The sequence below is a fragment of the Plectrocnemia conspersa genome, unplaced genomic scaffold (assembly GCF_051122295.1).
Source record: "Plectrocnemia conspersa isolate PC_06_02 unplaced genomic scaffold, ASM5112229v1 ptg000013l, whole genome shotgun sequence".
Classification (NCBI taxonomy): domain Eukaryota; kingdom Metazoa; phylum Arthropoda; class Insecta; order Trichoptera; family Polycentropodidae; genus Plectrocnemia; species Plectrocnemia conspersa.
In genome coordinates, this window is record NW_028277177.1 from 28,078,205 (window position 1) to 28,096,552 (window position 18,348).

At 29.7% G+C, this 18,348-nt stretch overlaps 3 protein-coding genes across 3 annotated transcripts; 1 reads left to right on the forward strand and 2 right to left on the reverse strand.

Moving 5' to 3' along the window:
* Positions 1-3,506: 3,506 nt before the first annotated feature.
* Positions 3,507-10,128, forward strand: LOC148227761 (esterase FE4-like). Its single transcript, XM_088201613.1, has 4 exons — positions 3,507-3,659; positions 3,943-4,068; positions 8,533-9,824; positions 9,887-10,128. The coding sequence occupies exons 1-4, from the start codon at positions 3,588-3,590 to the stop codon at positions 10,068-10,070; spliced, it is 1,674 nt and encodes a 557-aa protein (XP_088057739.1). The 5' UTR covers positions 3,507-3,587; the 3' UTR covers positions 10,071-10,128.
* LOC148227762 (uncharacterized) lies at positions 10,064-13,052 on the reverse strand. Its single transcript, XM_088202044.1, has 2 exons — positions 12,249-13,052; positions 10,064-10,586 (listed from the first exon to the last, which is right to left on the reverse strand). The coding sequence occupies exons 1-2, from the start codon at positions 13,050-13,052 to the stop codon at positions 10,155-10,157; spliced, it is 1,236 nt and encodes a 411-aa protein (XP_088058170.1). The 3' UTR covers positions 10,064-10,154.
* A 250-nt stretch (positions 13,053-13,302) lies between these two features.
* LOC148227763 (uncharacterized) lies at positions 13,303-15,453 on the reverse strand. The gene is made up of 2 exons (XM_088202030.1): positions 14,621-15,453; positions 13,303-14,545 (listed from the first exon to the last, which is right to left on the reverse strand). Exons 1-2 carry the CDS (start codon positions 15,353-15,355, stop codon positions 14,195-14,197), a joined length of 1,086 nt encoding a protein of 361 aa, XP_088058156.1. The 5' UTR covers positions 15,356-15,453; the 3' UTR covers positions 13,303-14,194.
* Between the last annotated feature and the right edge of the window lie 2,895 nt (positions 15,454-18,348).

Sequence of the window (18,348 nt, forward strand, 5' to 3'; positions counted from 1 at the left end):
AAAAAGTATTTTCGAGCAAAAAACAATACAAGTTATAATTTCATTAAAAACTTTTTATTATAATTAAATTAGCAGTTTACCATTAAAACAAATTAGTAATTAAATGTAGAATTTTCATTTAAAAATATTTGGTTTATGAGTAAAGTTATTAGATTTATAAATTTGAAGCAACAAGTCCAAAAACTTCACGACTACTAGTTTTAAGTTCGTAGTTATGATTGTATTTGTGAACATATTTTGGGAATCGGAGAGTCTTCGCTGGAGTGTTGAGTTGTATTATTGTGGGCTGTGATTCCTTATAGCAGCTGAGATATAACGTGATGTGTATCTGCTGCTGAGATTACGTGACGTCTCACCTCGTCTATCTTCTACGTATTTCACCACGTATCTGCTTCTATGACTAAGCGTAACATGTTTTATAATGATGGTTCGAGACTGCTACAGTAAATGGCAGTGCAGATGAGGATGTTTGCGGGCCATTTGCATCGCTTCATGGACAAACCTACGATGTGTTAACAACTTAAAATATGAAGGGTTCAAGTGATCACTTCGGCGATCGATAACCTAAGGGTAGAATAACAATAGTAATAGTTCGTTCTATATTCCAATAAATGACGTAATATTTTAGTCACATGTGTGATCTTTCTTTTCGTTTGTTCGAAATAGTTGTTAAAATAATCTATAAATTAAAATAAATTGGGCAGATGGTTAAAATCCTCACTGTTAATTCATTAAACTTTTGTTGAAATATAATGATTAATCAGAAGTATGAATATTTTCATAAACATAAACAAAAAAAATTAAAACGTGTTGTATATAAGATCATTTAAAAATGCACACACAATACATTATATTTTTTTCTTATTTACTTTGCTTATCAATTTCGTGCAGGAGAAGCCGTTACAGCTAAAAGATGGCATCTGCGTGCTGCGCCAGCTCCTGCTCTGTGCGGTACTATAAATATTTTTATTAGTACTTAAAAAGTTGGTAATCGCGCGGTATAAAAATAATTTGCGAGTAAAATATACACTCGGGAAGAAATTGTCGGTTAGATAAGAGAGACCCATGCGGGCTCACAAAGAAGTCCCAATTTTCCAGGACGTGAGGGTAAGGCGAAAGGGATGGGACTAGATGGGGCTCCACAGGTTTCAGCGGAAGTGTGAAGGGTATAGTGTAATCCAGTTGTTTCGAAATTGTGTTTCGCGGAAGCCTGTATACAACGGCACTGCGTGGGAAAACATTTTCTAAATCTTCGAAAACATGGGTACAGTACATACGTATGTATGTGTGTAATATGTTTACTTATTTAATGTATTTCTTTATATACAATCGTATTGTAAATTTATATGTGTCATTTTAACTAACATTGTTATTGTTGACTGTGGTTAGGGTCGGAAATATGCGGTTTTTATATTTACTTTTTTTATTATAAATAGCTATCAAATTATATTTTAGAAGCATACAAAATTATCACAAAAGAAAAATCTCAAGTCTTGATATATAATACTTCACTTGTATTCGTCAAAAAGGGTCGCAAGATCAAGTTTCATACATGAAGGGTTAGAACAAAGGATATTTTCTACTTATGCTGAAAATATGAAGTGTTGGTTATCTACTTTAACTTTCATAGAAACAAGTTATATAATATAATAAGCATTGTACTGACTTAATATAAAAAAACGGGTCAACTGTCATATCATTATATGTATGAGTATATTTGATAAGCAATCTCTAATTAGTACATTATCTTTTGTGGTGATAGTAATATTTAATTTTGTATGGTGATTACATTTTTATAAATCTGTCCTAGTATATAAAATCAATAAAAACCTTTTGACATACGTGCACAATTTTAACTATAATCTATTTGCGTTAGCACAGTCAGTTCGAGAGCAATCCATTTTATGATTATTCATAATTGATAAAGAGATAGAAATTTTGGGTTTACGCCCCTACTACACGATACAGATATACGTTCGATATAGTACTTATCAATACTCTTGTTTAAATTAAAAAAATATATTGAAAAGAAAATCATTATTATATTTTTTATATCAGAGTAATGATAGGTATATCGAACGTATATCCGTATCGTGTGCCTTAGAGGTAATAGTAGGGGCGTAAACACAAATCTGCCATCTCTTTCTCAATTATGAATAATGATGTATTGAATATCTTTCGAACTGACTATATTAACACAAATAAAGTATATTGCTTACGGTCTTAAACCAATCGCAAATTAATTAAAAATCTTTTGAAATCTTGAATAAAAATATTTTGAGCGATGGGAAATTAAAATCAAGTAAATTATAGACAAGATCTCCCAAATGAAGAAGGCAATAACGTAAAATAATAATATCAATTCATAATAATAATAATAAAAATTAAGTCATGTATATAATTAGAAAAACGAATTGATTTGGATGAAGTATATACGTGAAAACATAAAACTATAAAAACAATTTTATTTCTTAAAAATATTTTTAATACAAGTTTGAGTTTTGCTATGTTATTATGTTAATGTATGATTGATTAACTTGTGTAAAAAAACACATTTTGTATTTAAAATAAAACGTTTATGTTAATGTAAAATAAAAAAATATACAAATATTAACCAATGTTCAATTTTCATGTGTATAAAAATAAAGTACAATATTTTATCGTATCTATATTATTATATTTTTGATTTATACCTAACAATATGAATTAAACATGACATTTTAATGTTATTCAAAGTTATTTATAAAACTGAGAATAATATAAGATAAATTTCAAAACAGATTTTCCCAATAAATTGATTATTTATATTTATTTATTGATTTTCCACCCAGAAACCATCTTGCTTTAGAAGAAACATTGATCATAGCTTAGAGCTTCATAATTATAGTGAACAAATTTATAGGCCCCATTTAGAATTGTTATTCTCTTACAGTTTTCTCAATTTGTTTTGTTACTTCTTTAGTTAGGTTATAATTACTTACCAAGTATGACGGATGTCATACTTGGTAAGTAATTTATGCATGTATCTACTTAGAGCAGATTCTTCATTCTGTAAAAGTTCTGCAATAGGTGTCTGATCTTTATATGTTACTCTTTTTAAATCTTTCTTATTCACACTTTACTACTATTTTTTTCTCATTTGTACAAATTATAATTTTATCACCTTACCTCATATACATATATTTTTTAATAACAATGGATATTTTTATTTTATATTTTTTTTTTGTTAATTGAAGTACTTTGTATTTTTATATTCATTCTATAATAGTTTTTTAAAACTCATATTGTATTAACCCTTTCACCACGGCTGATATTTTTACGACCAACCTCGAAATTTGCTAATATGTGGGGGAGCATAATTTATGCCATAAGTTATTTAAATTTTATTTCAATAAATGAAAGTGTGATTTTAGTTCGTGATCTTAGTTCAACAACCGCCGCCAGAGGCGCTAACATCGTCCGTCAGCTCGCGCATGCGCATAACCCGCTTATCTCATCTGACGTACACAGTCATGTAGGTTATGTCCGTTCAAGATAAACCGTAATCATCGGACAAGTGAATTTAAACGGTGAAAAGGGCTGCAAACATGTTCAGCATCTTAAAACACGGTCAGAGGAAGATATCGACATCGTTTTCGGCATGGATTTCGAGATTTAACGTAAGTACGACTGTCAACAATGTCACGTGAATTAAGTGTAAACAAACTGCTATCCACAGTTTGCTCATTACGTTCTATCATAGAAAAACTACAATGCATGTATAATGAAATCGTATAAGTTAAAACCAGTTTTTGCAAACAATTTGTCATTGAAATGTGACGTCACACCTTTAGACTTTGGTCGACTGTCGGTACAATTATCAGTATAAATATCGCCGTCGTCGATTTGTGTTGTTTCTTGTTTTGGTACGATTGATCACCTGTTGTTTATTTATCTTTATAGAGCACCATGGCTAGAGTTTGTGTTTCACAAGGAGAACTGGAAGGCACTCTAGAAACAACTGTTTCTGGAACTGAGTTTTCTAGTTTCAAAGGAATACCGTACGCTACTTTCCTTAAGAGATTTCAGGTAAATTATATTTATTTTAAATATGTAGTATACATATGTATGTATTATATTAACGTATAAATTGGACGAAAATGTCACTGTTTTTCAATAGTCTTTTTTGATCATCAGTTGCGCTTCAGCTAACGAGTTGTTAACACGTCTTTTTTATTTTATCGGTTAGCACACATTTAGGACGGCATTTATTTTTTTATAAAATGATAGGATTTGTTTCAAACAAACAATTTTTGCGAAGTTGCAATATGATCAAATCAATTTAACATATTACTCATGGTCAAGCATGCAGGAATATTTAAAAAAAATATGGTGTATCATGATTTATGCGATGAGAACAAGTCTGTGCACGTACAGATGTGTGAAAACCTTCTTGAATTAGCAGAAAAGTTGCAAATTATTTAACATCTTTTAATTGAGAACAATATGTGGGTAATGTACTGTAACCAAAGCCGTAAGAAACATTGGCTTTTAAAAGGCAGGTAGCAAAACCAACCGCTAAACCAAAACTAACATTAAAAAGGCGCTTTTGTCGGTATGATGGGATTGCAAATGAATCATCCACTATGAACTGCACAATAACGGCTGAAGATTGTTGTTGTAATAAAAAACAAAGAGGCTTGCTAAAGCCAATAAATGTTATATGTAAAACAGTGACATTTTCATACGGTACTACTAATACATATACAAGTAGCAAATGGTTCGCATATTTAAAAATCCACAATGTATTACTTACATAACTTGCATTAACATATATGATACATACACATATTATGATAATCAAATCAATAAAATACACTAAAGTAGCATAAAACCGCCCAAGTTAGCTAGTCAACTAAAATATTAGGTTGCTAGAAAAATTATTAATAATAGATATGAGTTATTATGTGATAATATTGTATTAAGCATACCCTAAAAAATCATTGTGTTTAATTTTAAGTGCATTTTGGTAACATTAAATTCGGTATTATTATTAATATTGCCTAATATTGTTGTAATAAATAAAAATTAAAAAGAAGCAAATTAGATAATTTTTCTGTATTAACAATAATATTGTCTGTTTCAATAGTAAATTAGCTAGAGAATTCATAGGAACGGTTCAATTATAAATCTGTTCGACAAAGACGGTAAGAATAATGTATATAAAAGTGTAAAAACAGTTTTTCATCTTAGTTTTGTTATAATTTTATTTTCTATAATATTCATTATGTCCTGACTTTTTTCCAAGATTTAAAAAAAAACTATATTACAATTTATAAAAAAAAAATTAATTTCAACTTCCAAACGGTTTTTACTTTTTTTTTTAAGATTTTTTTATAACTGATTTGCTTAATAATTGCTATTTTTTAACAACATTGCGATTTTTTTTAACTAACGAACTCAGTCGAGATATTAACCAGATCTATGTATACCCTATTTGCGTTAACACAGTAAGTTCGAAAGCTATCCATTTCGTCATTATTCTTAATTGAGAAAGATGGAAAGTTTGGGTTTACGCCCCTACAATTAGCTCTAAAGCACACGATACTGATATACGTTCGATATACTTATCATTACTCCGGTTTATATTTTGAGCAAATTTATAGAAATTAAAATTATTACTATATTTTTTATATTTATCAATCAAGTATCGTGTGCTTTAAAGCTATAGAGGTGTAAACCCAAACTTGCTATCTCTTTCTCAAATATGAATAACATGAACTGACTGTGTTAACGTAAATAGGGTATGTGTCGATATGATTTAAACTATCGTAGTTTTCGTTTTTACGAAATTCGCTATATCCCACATAAATGACAAAATACGTAGAAAACACAATTTTTATTTTAATTCCTATTTTGAAACGTTTTTAAATTATTCCCTTTTTTTTAAATTAATGCTTTAAATAGTCGCCGTTTAGATAAAAAGGCTAACAAACTTAGCCAAGATACATGCAAGATCTTTTTTATGTTCATGTTTTAAATTACGGCAGTAATCGTGTTTTTAAAAAATCGCATAAATGGCAATAAACGTAATAAAAATATTATGTAAATTTTTAATTTTATTTATATATTAAAACATTTTTGATCTCACTAATTTTTTAAACTGTTATACATTTTTTATGTCATCATGAGTCATGTAGGAAAAGTTACAGACAATAATATGGTCTGTTTCTGCCCTGAAGTATCGCATTGGCCAAAGCGTCTCCTCTATATCCAAAGAGTATATAAGCGCGAACTTTGAATACTCACGACACTTCATAATAATTAAAGTTCAATAGTATAATAATGCATAAAAAATATTAAATGGCCGGTAACTTTTAAATTAAATGGTTAGTGATATTATTATTATATAGTCAGTTAATAATTATATCATTAAAAATCTATACATTTTTGACAAACTGTCGATTGCGGTGGTTGTTAATTTGTGTAACTACTATATCAAAAATAATTATGTTTCTTATTAAATAATTGCTGCCAAAATAAATACAGGCGTTCTTAAATTATTTTTATCAAAATTTTAATTTTTATAATAATATTAAAACATATTTTTTTTTATATACGTCTATAATTTTTAACTTAGAATTTGAATATATGCATTTTTTCTATTAAGATAACATATCATGATTAATATGTATCTAGGATTAATGATTATATATAATTATATTTCTGATGGATCATCCCGGACTAGGTTTTCCTAGATTATCCTATTCTCAAGAAAAATAATTTAAATAAATTCATGCTATTTATTGATTGTAAGTTGTAATAATAGTTTATAATTATTACAATATATGTCACTGATTTACAGAGTCAGATGTCCCACTACTCACTGAGTGGTTTTGGATTGTGCTTCTTGTAACTTATTTTAATAAAAGATTTACAATAATGATAAAAATTTTGTTGTAGACTAATTTTGTAGCAAAAAATGTATTGTTGATTATATGATATTTTATATTCAATAATTTTGAGATCCATTTTATATTAAAAATATTTTATAAAAATTAAAATTTATACAAAAAACAATTGTTTTGTATAGTTTTCTCTCGAAATTGTCATTTATTAAAATATTATTAAGTTTATAAAATTTATTCTACCGTTTTTTTGTTGCTATTTATTAAAATTATATATAAAAACTAATAAAAAATTAAACATTTTTATATAAATATAATAAATCAGTGTATTACATATATTATATTGTACTTTACATATATAATATTGTAGATTATATTAATTATACAAATCTTCGTGCGGTTTTTTTTATAAATCTAAGCAAAATTTCGTCAAATATGAAAAACTATACTTGTTAACAAAAATGTAATTATTGTACATACATTAATACTTTTTCTGCATCAAAAAATCATTATAATTACAAAGAGCGCCAAACCTAGCTTACAATATATATATATATATATATATATATATAAATTAAATATGTATCTATTAAATACAAGACATATAAAGTGTTATCGAAAAATTGTTGATCCATTTTTTTTATTAATAAAATAGAATATATGGAAAAATTTAAATGTATGAGATAGAAATAAAAAATAAAAAAAATATTCGCTCAATTTTGTAGTGTACACGTAAATTAATTTAGATAATAATCAAATGATCTTGTTGTTTTACATAATAATCAAATTATCTTGTCTTTGTGACAGATCAAAGTGCAAATCGTTGTATATTATAATTTATATAAATATAATATTGTGTTAAGAGACTATTCAACAAAAAATACGTGTTTTTATTTATGATCTACTAAAAATGTTTAATAACCAATTATATTAAAATTAGGTGTCAATCTTTATCGAATAAAAAATATGGATACAGATTTAACATATAAAATGCTTATTTTTTTGACACATATATATTTCATTTTATTAAATATTTTATTATATTATTAGCTTTAAATTTTACAAAAAATATCTGTTTAAAAAAAATGTTTGAAATTAATTTATTGTACTTAACTTATTTTGTAATAATATCTAAATTCAATCGTTCATAATTTAGACATAAAAAATAATTTTTATAAGGGTTAAATTTTATTTGCATATATTTAGAGCATTTTTTAAAAAAAAGTATTAAAAAAATCTTTTATTATTTTTATTTGTTAAGTTTCTGTACTGTCTTACTTTATAAAATATAACGTTATTAATTTTCTCACGGTCATACTCGATTGAGGGGCTTACAAAAAATAAGAATTCGATAAACTGGTATTGTTTCTTAAATTGTTTCCCTTCCGGTAATAAAGATTGAACCACCATACAGAATATCACCAATATTATTAGGCTTCCAGATAGTTTTAATCCTATTTGTATAATCCTGCATAAGAAGATTCAATTGGGTGAATTCCCCGTATGTATTATATATAATCGCCCACCGCATTAATAGTATCATTTCAACATATTTCGTATTTCTCGGAAATTCTGAACGACAAACATTCAATTAATTATAATAATGAAAGCATACTTAACATTTAATCAATGTGTATTTTATTAGGATCCTAAACCTGCTCAGAAATGGGAAGGAGTCAAAAACGCTTCCGATCATGGACCATCGTGTCCTCAATGGGACATGACCACCGGTGGAATGATAGAAGGTGATGAAGACTGCTTATCATTGAATGTATACACGCCAAACATGAACGCAACTACACTACCTGTCATGGTGTGGTTCCACGGAGGCGGTTTTCAATCAGGTTCTGGAGATTCTTTCATACAAGGCCCCGATTACTTGGTCGACGATCGAGTGATTTTAGTCACAGTTAACTATAGACTAGAAGTATTGGGATTTTTGAATTTGGAAAATAAAGAAGTGCCTGGAAACGCTGGAATCAAAGATCAAGTCTTGGCGCTAAGGTGGGTCCAAGAAAACATCTCAAAGTTTGGTGGTGATCCGAATAATGTGACGATTTTTGGAGAAAGCGCTGGTGGAGCTTGTGCGACTTATCATTTATTGTCCCCGATGAGTAAAGGGTTGTTCCATAAGGTTATATCGCAGAGCGGATGCTTCTTGAACGAATGGACGATTCAACATGATTGTCTAGAAAGAGGGTTTCGTTTAGGTAAACTATTTGGAATAGATACGAAAAATGTTGACGTATTGCTTTCGGGCTTGAGAAGCCTTCCTGCAATGAAATTAGCGAAGACAAGCTATCCAATTGCTACGGAATCAGAAAAGTTTCGAGGCTTGCCAATTTTGTTTACTCCAGTCGTAGAAAAGGAGTTTGGTCAAGAGTGCTTCTTATCAGAGGCGCCAGAGAAGCTTTTAAAAAATAAACAATTTGCTGATGTTCCCATTCTGATGGGCTACAACAGTGGAGAAGGAATTGTTTTCATGAAAGAAGCAATCAAAAGATCCAAGCAAATTCACCATGATTTTACTAAAAAGGTGCCTAAAGATATAGCTGCTGTCGCTTCTCCTGAACTGTTGAAACAGTTAGGAGAAAACATGAGGAAGTTCTATGTAGGAGATAAACTGATTGGAGATGAATCTGTCCACGATAAAGTAATAGCCATGGAAGGCGACTATGTGTTTAATTATGGAGTGCAGAAATTAGCGAGAACAATAGCTTATTCTGCTAAATCGCCGGTATACTTCTATAAATTTTCTGCTGAGAGCAATCTCAATTTCATGAAGACCATATCTGGATATTCGGAAGTCAAGGGCGCTAGTCATGCAGATGATTTGTTTTACATATTCAAGACTTTCGTAAACATTGAGCCTGATTCTGAAGAATGGAAGGCTGTGAAACGCATTGTTAGACTATGGACTAACTTTGCTAAACATTCGTAAGTATTTTTTACTGTTACTTTTTGCATAAACTTGATTTTATAAAACATAAATTTTGTAGGAATCCAACACCCGCTGATGATTCATTAATATCAGTCAAATGGAAACCTATGACTTCCACTGAGGCTAATTACTTAGACATTGGATTTGATTTAAAACCTGATGTCGATCCAGATAAAGAACGATATGAGTTCTGGACTAATATGTATCAGCAAGTGCAGGACAAAAATAAAAGTCGTTTATGAGTATTTTAAAGTATTATTATTTATATTTAATGAAAATTACAGCTATTTTTATATTTTGTGTCTTTATTTTATTTCAATGATTCATCACAAATATCCAAAATGAAAAAAGTCCTTGATCACCTCATTGCTTTTCTTCTTGAATGCATCTTCCGCTTCGTCTGAGTTATATTCTAAAATGGTGCTGGATCCTGTAGATTTTTTTGCGGGTTTATTTTCATCTTTAAACGCCAAACACATCAGTCGCAGGACCACTAGAATTGTGGCGAATTCGCAAGGTAAATACTTGGAAAAGTCCTTCTTGAAAGTGTCCATTGGATAGCAAACGTTTACGTCGCAATTCAAGAGCGAGAGAAATTTCGCCAGAGATTCGTAATAATGGTTGAGCAGCGATTCGAAATGCTGTCTTCTGAAATTGGAGTCGGTCGATGAGAAAATTGCGAAGATTAAGTCAGCTACCGGAGATGTGATGTACGACAGTTGAAAATCGATCATTCTCATGCACTCAGGCTTAGATTTCTAAAACAATGAAATTTATTAATTGCTGTACATGTATGGGTGTTTAATATGTAACAAATATGTAAGTAAAAAATCCCTAGCTAGATGGACCATTGACTTATTGTTATATTTTCCTAATATTTATGATCTTGATTTAAAATATTATCAGCTTATCATTTTTATTATGTTGGTTGCACCTTCAAGGCTGATTATAATAGACTATATAACAGCACATTTTTAACTTATTTAAAGCTATAGTCTTAGGCTTTTTTTAAATTATTGTATTAACATTGTTACAAAAAGGTGTATAATATAATTATCTACTATATATAAAGTTTTATTTTATTGAGAGATTTATTTGGAAAAATAGGTTTTTATTAATATTTTTACAAAAAAAATATTTTTTAATATTTGTGGAAACAAAATTCAAGCATTAATATATAAATATGTACTATGTATCAAAGTTTATTATAATTAATCATAAACGATGAGTTTTAACTATAAATCTATTATAAAAAAATTACGTAAAAAATACCGATGCTTAAACTGACATGTAAATTAACATATAAATTTTGTATTTTAATTTTGTGGCAAAAAAGTAAACATTGTATACAAATGTAAATATTGGACTTAGACCATTGTCGAGATTCATGTTTACAATATCACGACAAAAGATTTTTTTTAGAATTGTTAATAAGACAAATTTTAAAGCGTATTTTTTTTGTATGCACTTAAAAAAATTTAAATACTATGTAGTAGTGTTGATTTGTATTTATTTATTTTAAAATAATTCACGGCTTAACAAGCCCAATGCGTCATAACGGTCAACATGAATCAAAAATAACAATTTGTGAGCGACGCTGTGAATCATCCCACATGAACTGTATCAGCTCGTCATAACTATTGCTAAACACGTTGTGTTTAGCGAGTATTAAGGAGCTGGATGGTTTGAGCCAGGACAGAATCAGCAATAATTATGACCATAACTTGTATAATGGATGCAATCATAATTATGTTTCTATTTATTATTTTAATTATTTTTAATCAAAACCAACTGAAACGTAAAAATATTTTTTTTTGCTTATGATGTGATTCTCAAACATTTGTTTTACTTGATTATATATTCCACTGAATTACACCACTCATTTTAAATTGTTAGTGTTAAGGGACCATGATTTATAATATAAAATAAAATTAATGACAGTTTCCTTAGTAACCAGTTTTAATTCTAATGCAAGGTTGTTATTTGCTTTACATGGAATTAGCATCAATGCCAGATCCGTCATTCGCTAAACCAGTTTATTACACAATTTATTCATGTTTCTAATTTTGTAAAAATATTATATTGTATTAAAAAAAACTAAAGAATTTACGCTAATACTTATTAATTTAGCTATAGGTCGTATTTTGCGTTTTTAAATAATGTATATCATATATTATTGAATTGAAAGGAACGAACTAACATGTGGTTTCATCGTGAAGGTCTAGTGGCTGTGCATCAAAAGAACTCCAAGCTCTATTGATAAGATATTTATCTACATAAAAAAATACTCAACCTTACTACTACTGCGACCTTTTTGCATCAAAGTGGGTTTTTCCTACTACTTCTTTACCAGGTAAGAGAGTAGAATTTCTAAACTATTGTTATGAGAATCTATAAATAGAACCAAGATGTATACTCACAGTATCGTATTTGAACAGCACGTTTCTAAAATTGTAATCTCCGTGACATATAACAAAATATTCACTGTCTTTTACATCTTTATATTCACTCAAAAGTACTTCTTTCTTATTAATCAATTTATTTTTCAATGGATCTTCCAAGCATTCGATGGTCCAATCCCAAACCTTTTCAACGATAAATTTTCGCCTAAGTTCGCAAGCAATGTTCGGTCTTTGCAACTCTTTTTTAAAATCCAAAAACCTGTTTGGTGTTTTATGCTGCATTGCGAAGGACAGCGCGTGGAATTTTCCCAAATCTTCCATCATCATCACCATATGATCAAAATTAAGTACAGCCTTATCATCGATGCTTTTATAGTCCTTTAGATTCTCGAGCACTAACCACCGATCGTCTGCATAGTAACACTTAGGAAATTTCAATCTTTCTTTAAAATCAATGATTTCTTGCAACTTTTTGTATTCTTTCATGACTTCATTGTACATCAGCGCTTCTCTTTTGAACTTCTCTTCGATCTTTACTCTCTGATTTCTTTCTGGAGAATCACTGTGCGTTTTTAATAACAATTCCTCCTTGGTTCGTTCTCCGCTTTTAAAGCCATCAACAGTCGCTCGGAGTATCGAGCCAAAGTAATTCTTTTGTCCCGTGCCGCCAGTAAAAGTGATGTTGAAATCGGCGTAACCTCTTCCCTTTACGATTTTGGCTATAAAGTCTCTTTCTGTTTCGAGTGTACTCATCTCGTGACCCAGCTGTGTTACGTCTTCGTGGGAACGCGGATAGAATGCAACTAGCGCTTGTTCGGTCATTACCCCCACCTACAGATGTTTCAATCACAAGTTTTCAAACGTTGAAAAGTATTAAATCATAACATATACATTTAAAAAATTCTAATGCATGTGCTTGAAAAAATATTTGTTTATTGGTTATTTTACTATTTTTTTTATTATAATATATGTTGATCTAATACAAATATTTTAGAACAGTTTTTTATGATTGTTATTAAATTTTTCGGCTGAAGATGCATGACTTTGTAGCCATAATTAATAAAATTTTGCATTTTAGTTCAAAAATATTTTTATTTTGCACCTAACTTAGATCATTTTATATATTTATTGCATTACATATCTTTCAGTGTTTTTTTTTATATCGTCAGGGTCGTCACTTTCAGTGTTTTTATCACGTTGGTAGGTCACCACTTTTGGGTTTAGAGACCTATTGGATATAATTTTACTTTCAAATAGACGCCTGTAAATACGATAACAGTTCACATAATATAATACATTATTGAAATAGTATCGTATCAAAATGCAACTCTTGGAATTACTGTCATATATTTAATATTGATCGTTTGATACAGTTCTTGCGAATCGTATATAACGATGTTTATAAACTAACTGCATTGTTTCTTGAGCACACTTCCAAAATGTGTTCACGTCTTTATATAAAAAACAGTCTATATGACACCAATATAGATGGTGATAACGGAAGACCATCGATAATAATCGTGAGCAGCAGTCGTCGATCGCTTTTTGAACACACCCGAGATGTGTTCACGCCTTAAGAGAAACGGTTCAGATGATCCCGTCGATCGGTAACCAAAGAGTTGAAGAACAATAGTAATGTTCAAAAAATAGTAATGCGTACGTTCTTTTAAAACAAGTAATAGTATTTCGCGGGCACAATATTTTCAATTAATAACGCAATTATTTGGTCACGAGGTCTGTTTTGTAGATGTTAAAACCTTCACAAATAAAATATTTTTGTAAGAAAATCAAATTTAACTTCTTAAAATAATCCAGTATCTATTCATATTAATTAAAATAGTATATTTTTATTGTATTTAATTTGAGGAACGTACATAAATAAAAGCTATAAATTTTATATTAAAAATCTCAAAAACGAAATAGTAGTTATTAAAAAAAATATATCACTGTGCCAGAAAATACGATCATATCAGATTTAATTCAAAGATACATTCAAATATTTCAGATATTCGTTCATCAAAATCGCACTCTTCAAAAATATCTCCAGCCGTATATAACAATTTGATAAACACGCACGGAAAGTACTTTTTAAGATCATTCAAGTACGCTTGCTTGGGATAGCACTCTTCGATTTTGCACTGAAATTTTTTTAAGAACATCCTGATGGAGTCGTAATAAACGTCTATGAGTCTCTCGTACTGCATTATCACGTTCTTTTGAGCTGAAGTAAAGAGTAAATATAAGAAGTCCAGAACTGGAGAGGCATAACAAGACATCTGAAAGTCCAGCATGATCATATCTGAAGGTTCGTCGTCCTGAAATTAAATAATAAATATATGTATATAGTTTGAGGTTATTTGATATGCATATTTATAGGATAAAGCACTGACCTCGTCGCATGTAAATAATATATTTTTGTAAAAGTAATTTCCATGTGTAATTACGAAATGCTTATCATCAACGTTGCTTTGTATTTTGTTGACTGTTTGAACTAAATCTTTGCTAGAGTTTTGCAGTATATCTTTTAAAGTAGTACTGTTGATGGCTTCTAATATTTGCTTTAGATGTCTATTTAAATTAGTTTCATTTATTTCAATGTAGTGAAATACTTCTTTGTTTAGATAGTTCTTCATATTATTAAAATCTTCCTGTTGCTGTTGCTTCATAACCATCGATAATGAATGGAATCTAGCTAGTTCCATGCAGGCAAAGGCGACTCTTTCGTAATCTAATACCGAGTCGACCACAAAGTTTTTCATCGTCAAGTCTTCCATGATCACGTACTGGTCGCACGCTTTCAGACAGGTCGGAAATCCGATCTTGTAACTCTCGGGAAGGTCTTTTTGTAGATTTTTGAACTTTGGCAGCACTTGATTATACACGTATGATTCAGTAGCAAACATTTCATTTTTATCTTCCGTTTCTAACTTGGTTTTTAAAATGTAATGCTCTATCTTGAACTCTCTCTCCTTCCTACCTTCGACCGTCACCGAAATCATGGATCCGTTGCACTTTTTCAACTTTTTCTCTTCGGACATGTCTAGTCTGAATGTCATGTAGCCGTGTTCCGTGAGACAGTCCTCCAAAATTGACTCCCACATTTCGCTGTAGCGGTTTTTTAACATTTCCGACCACTAATTCGGACGAATTGAAATTTTTGAATGATGTCACTGTCGTTTGCGATATAGTTCTCTTGATAACCACAAGGAGTCACAAACCATTTTTGCGTAACTATAACTTCTTTTACCGTAACTGATGGATAACGAATTGAAAATAACTGTTGGCAACGAATGTACAAAGAACGATTGATTGTACAATTGTAAGAAAATTAAAAATCGACAGATAGTATCAAGGTGAAGATAACATTATTTGATCAAACGTTTTAATCTTATCTAATATTTCCAATTACTATTAATAAATATTATTTCAAATTTTGCGGATAAAAAAGTAACCATATTATGTAATTATTTATATATTACTTCTGAAAATGTACTAATTATTTTGGTTTTTCGCTTATTTCAAAATAAAATTCTAACATTGCCAGTATCTATTTTTAATAAATAAAAATATGCACACTTTGGCGATTAGTAAATGATATTATATTATGGAACATAATAGGGTGGAATACTCTTTATTTAAGTATGTATATTAAAAATAAAATTTTAATAAATACTTATACAAGGTACAGCACACATTACTGGAATATTTTTAAGATTTTAAGCACTCTTTCTAGCCATATTTGGTTAGTCAAACATACTGTAAAATTCGCAAAGAGCGAAAACACTAAAAAATATATTATTTATTTATATATTTTATAAATGTATTTAGACAATATTGTTAATTTTAACACTAAGCAAACATATAACACAATATAAATATAATCAGATTTTTATTTTTTTGGATTGTGCTAGGAATATTATTATACAAATTCACACCTCCGGTTTTCTAAATCACAAATTTTCTTTGAAAATGAACATATTTAATGCTATATTTGATTTGATAAAACTAACTTCATTGACATTATAATTATTATATGTATTTAATTAGCAGTAACATAGAATTTCGCTATCTTAGTATTTATTTTTCCCAGTAATAATAATATTGTTACTATGACAAGTGGCTTAATACTGATTACTTTACGAAAAATTTATGTGACTGATTAACCCACTACTCTCTTAGGAATACCCGTAGTTATATAACTTGCTTTAAGGCTCTCATGAATTACATTTATTAATTTTTACTGCGTATTTAGGCAGATATTCAATAAATGTTTCAAAGCTAAAAAACAGTGAATAATCTGGATGTTAAAGCATTTTTTTGCTGAATACGCCTTGATTACAAATATCATAGAACGAAGGCGTCGGCTATTTTTTCCGATTGAAAATCTATTATTTAAAATGCAATAAGATTAGGAAAATAAAATATAGCCAGATGACCGAGGGCTAAAAATGACAGTAGACTTATGTAATATACTAGGTTACTTAGCTTTCAATTTGGAATAAATAAGTGTTTAAAAAATTTTTCTACAAGCGAAGCTATGCCAAATCAACCGGAATAACATTTAAAGCACAAATAAGCAGCTGATTTTTCTTTCAATATTTTACCAAGGTCCAAAATCACAAAAAGATCGTTTTATCGAAGTTTCGAAGGACCAGCGAAACACTTTTATTTTATCTTTTCTACATGTTTAACAGCAAATAAGGTCATTATAGTATCAGAATTTTACTATAGCGAGCTACCTGCTATTTTAAATAATTAATAATCCACTTTTATCAAGATGTTATTGAAACGGCGTCTCAATAAATCAACTAGTTTTAAATGAAACTTAAAAAAATATTTTTTTATTACATTCGCACGATTTAAAATATGTTTAAAGCTCGAAAAGAGTACCGTAGTGTTTGAACTGAAACTCGTTCAGATTATATATAGTAAACGTGATGCTCCACCTTTTCTTTCCAGGACAATTCCTCTTCAATCAAAAGTATTATTATGCTGTAATATTATCAAGTCTCATTTCGAGAAAAAATGGTACCATATAACATTAGAGATCAAAAAGGATCCACAAAAAAAGTTTCTGCATGTCACAGTGCTGCCTCGACAACATCAGCGGCACAATGTAATTCAAGGTCCATAGTCCGGCTGCGTCGTTTGGTCTACTACGTATGTACGTTCCTTTTATGATTGCATACGAGAAAAGGTGAATTTAAGGAAGCTCATGGTAGGGTCCGAATGTTTCGCCGGACTGTTATCGATGCGCCAAACGGAATATTAAGTCGGTCGGTCGCACTTAAGCCGCGTTTTGTATGCCACATGCCGACGTCATAAACTTGCCCGAGAAACGTGTACAGGGGGGTCAGAAACGCGATTGCCTCGCACGCAGATGTGTGTGTGTATTCTCATTGGACCAGGGCTAGGGGTCCCGGTGACGTTTAAGTGCCGAGGGGAAAGAATTGGACTACAGTATGCTATGCATTCTCCGAATTAAATTACATACGTAGCTATCAGGTTATTTCTAATTAAACAACACAATGTGACAATTGGATTTTTGTATAGATACATATAGATTATAACGGCATTTTTAGTGAGATTTCAAAGACATGACAACAATTGGAAAAGCAGTACTATAAATTAAAATTTAAAGATATGCTGTCAGCTGCTTAAAAAAATGCGCATTACACATCAAAATACATGTTAAACCTTTTAATCTTCTTATTTTTAAATTCGAGCTATGTTACGTTAAGATCCAATGCCTTTGAAAGCGTCGGAGAAAAGAGCAAAAGATAGAATGCCTAGATTAAGAAAATGGCAGGATATTATCAATCTGTCGCTGATGTCCGAATGATAATTAGGATATAGTATTATAGTACTCTAGGTATGCATAAAATACATAAAATTAAAACAATCTATTATCATATAATTTTCGAAGAGCAAAAAATAACTTTGCTTCACAAGGCAACCTGTAATATAGATTACCTGTAATAAATTAATTTTTGCGAAATAATATATGACCTAACTATGTTGCTGTTGGCAAACATTGTCCCACTATTTTTCAGTGCTAAAAAAATACTACATCTGTGAAATCGAGTTTCTGAAGGACTGCTTAATCACCGTATGTGAG

Excerpts from the sequence above, each read along its gene's own strand:
- LOC148227761 (XM_088201613.1), top strand. The coding sequence starts at position 3,588 with ATGTTCAGCATCTTAAAACACGGTCAGAGGAAGATATCGACATCGTTT. Across the intron at positions 3,660-3,942 it reads CATGGATTTCGAGATTTAAC|AGCACCATGGCTAGAGTTTG; the intron begins GTAAGTACGACT and ends TTATCTTTATAG. Across the intron at positions 9,825-9,886 it reads ACTAACTTTGCTAAACATTC|GAATCCAACACCCGCTGATG; the intron begins GTAAGTATTTTT and ends TAAATTTTGTAG.
- LOC148227762 (XM_088202044.1), bottom strand. The coding sequence starts at position 13,052 with ATGACCGAACAAGCGCTAGTTGCATTCTATCCGCGTTCCCACGAAGAC. Across the intron at positions 10,587-12,248 it reads TGCTGTTCAAATACGATACT|AAATCTAAGCCTGAGTGCAT; the intron begins GTGAGTATACAT and ends TCATTGTTTTAG.
- LOC148227763 (XM_088202030.1), bottom strand. The coding sequence starts at position 15,355 with ATGTTAAAAAACCGCTACAGCGAAATGTGGGAGTCAATTTTGGAGGAC. Across the intron at positions 14,546-14,620 it reads TATTATTTACATGCGACGAG|GACGACGAACCTTCAGATAT; the intron begins GTCAGTGCTTTA and ends ATTTAATTTCAG.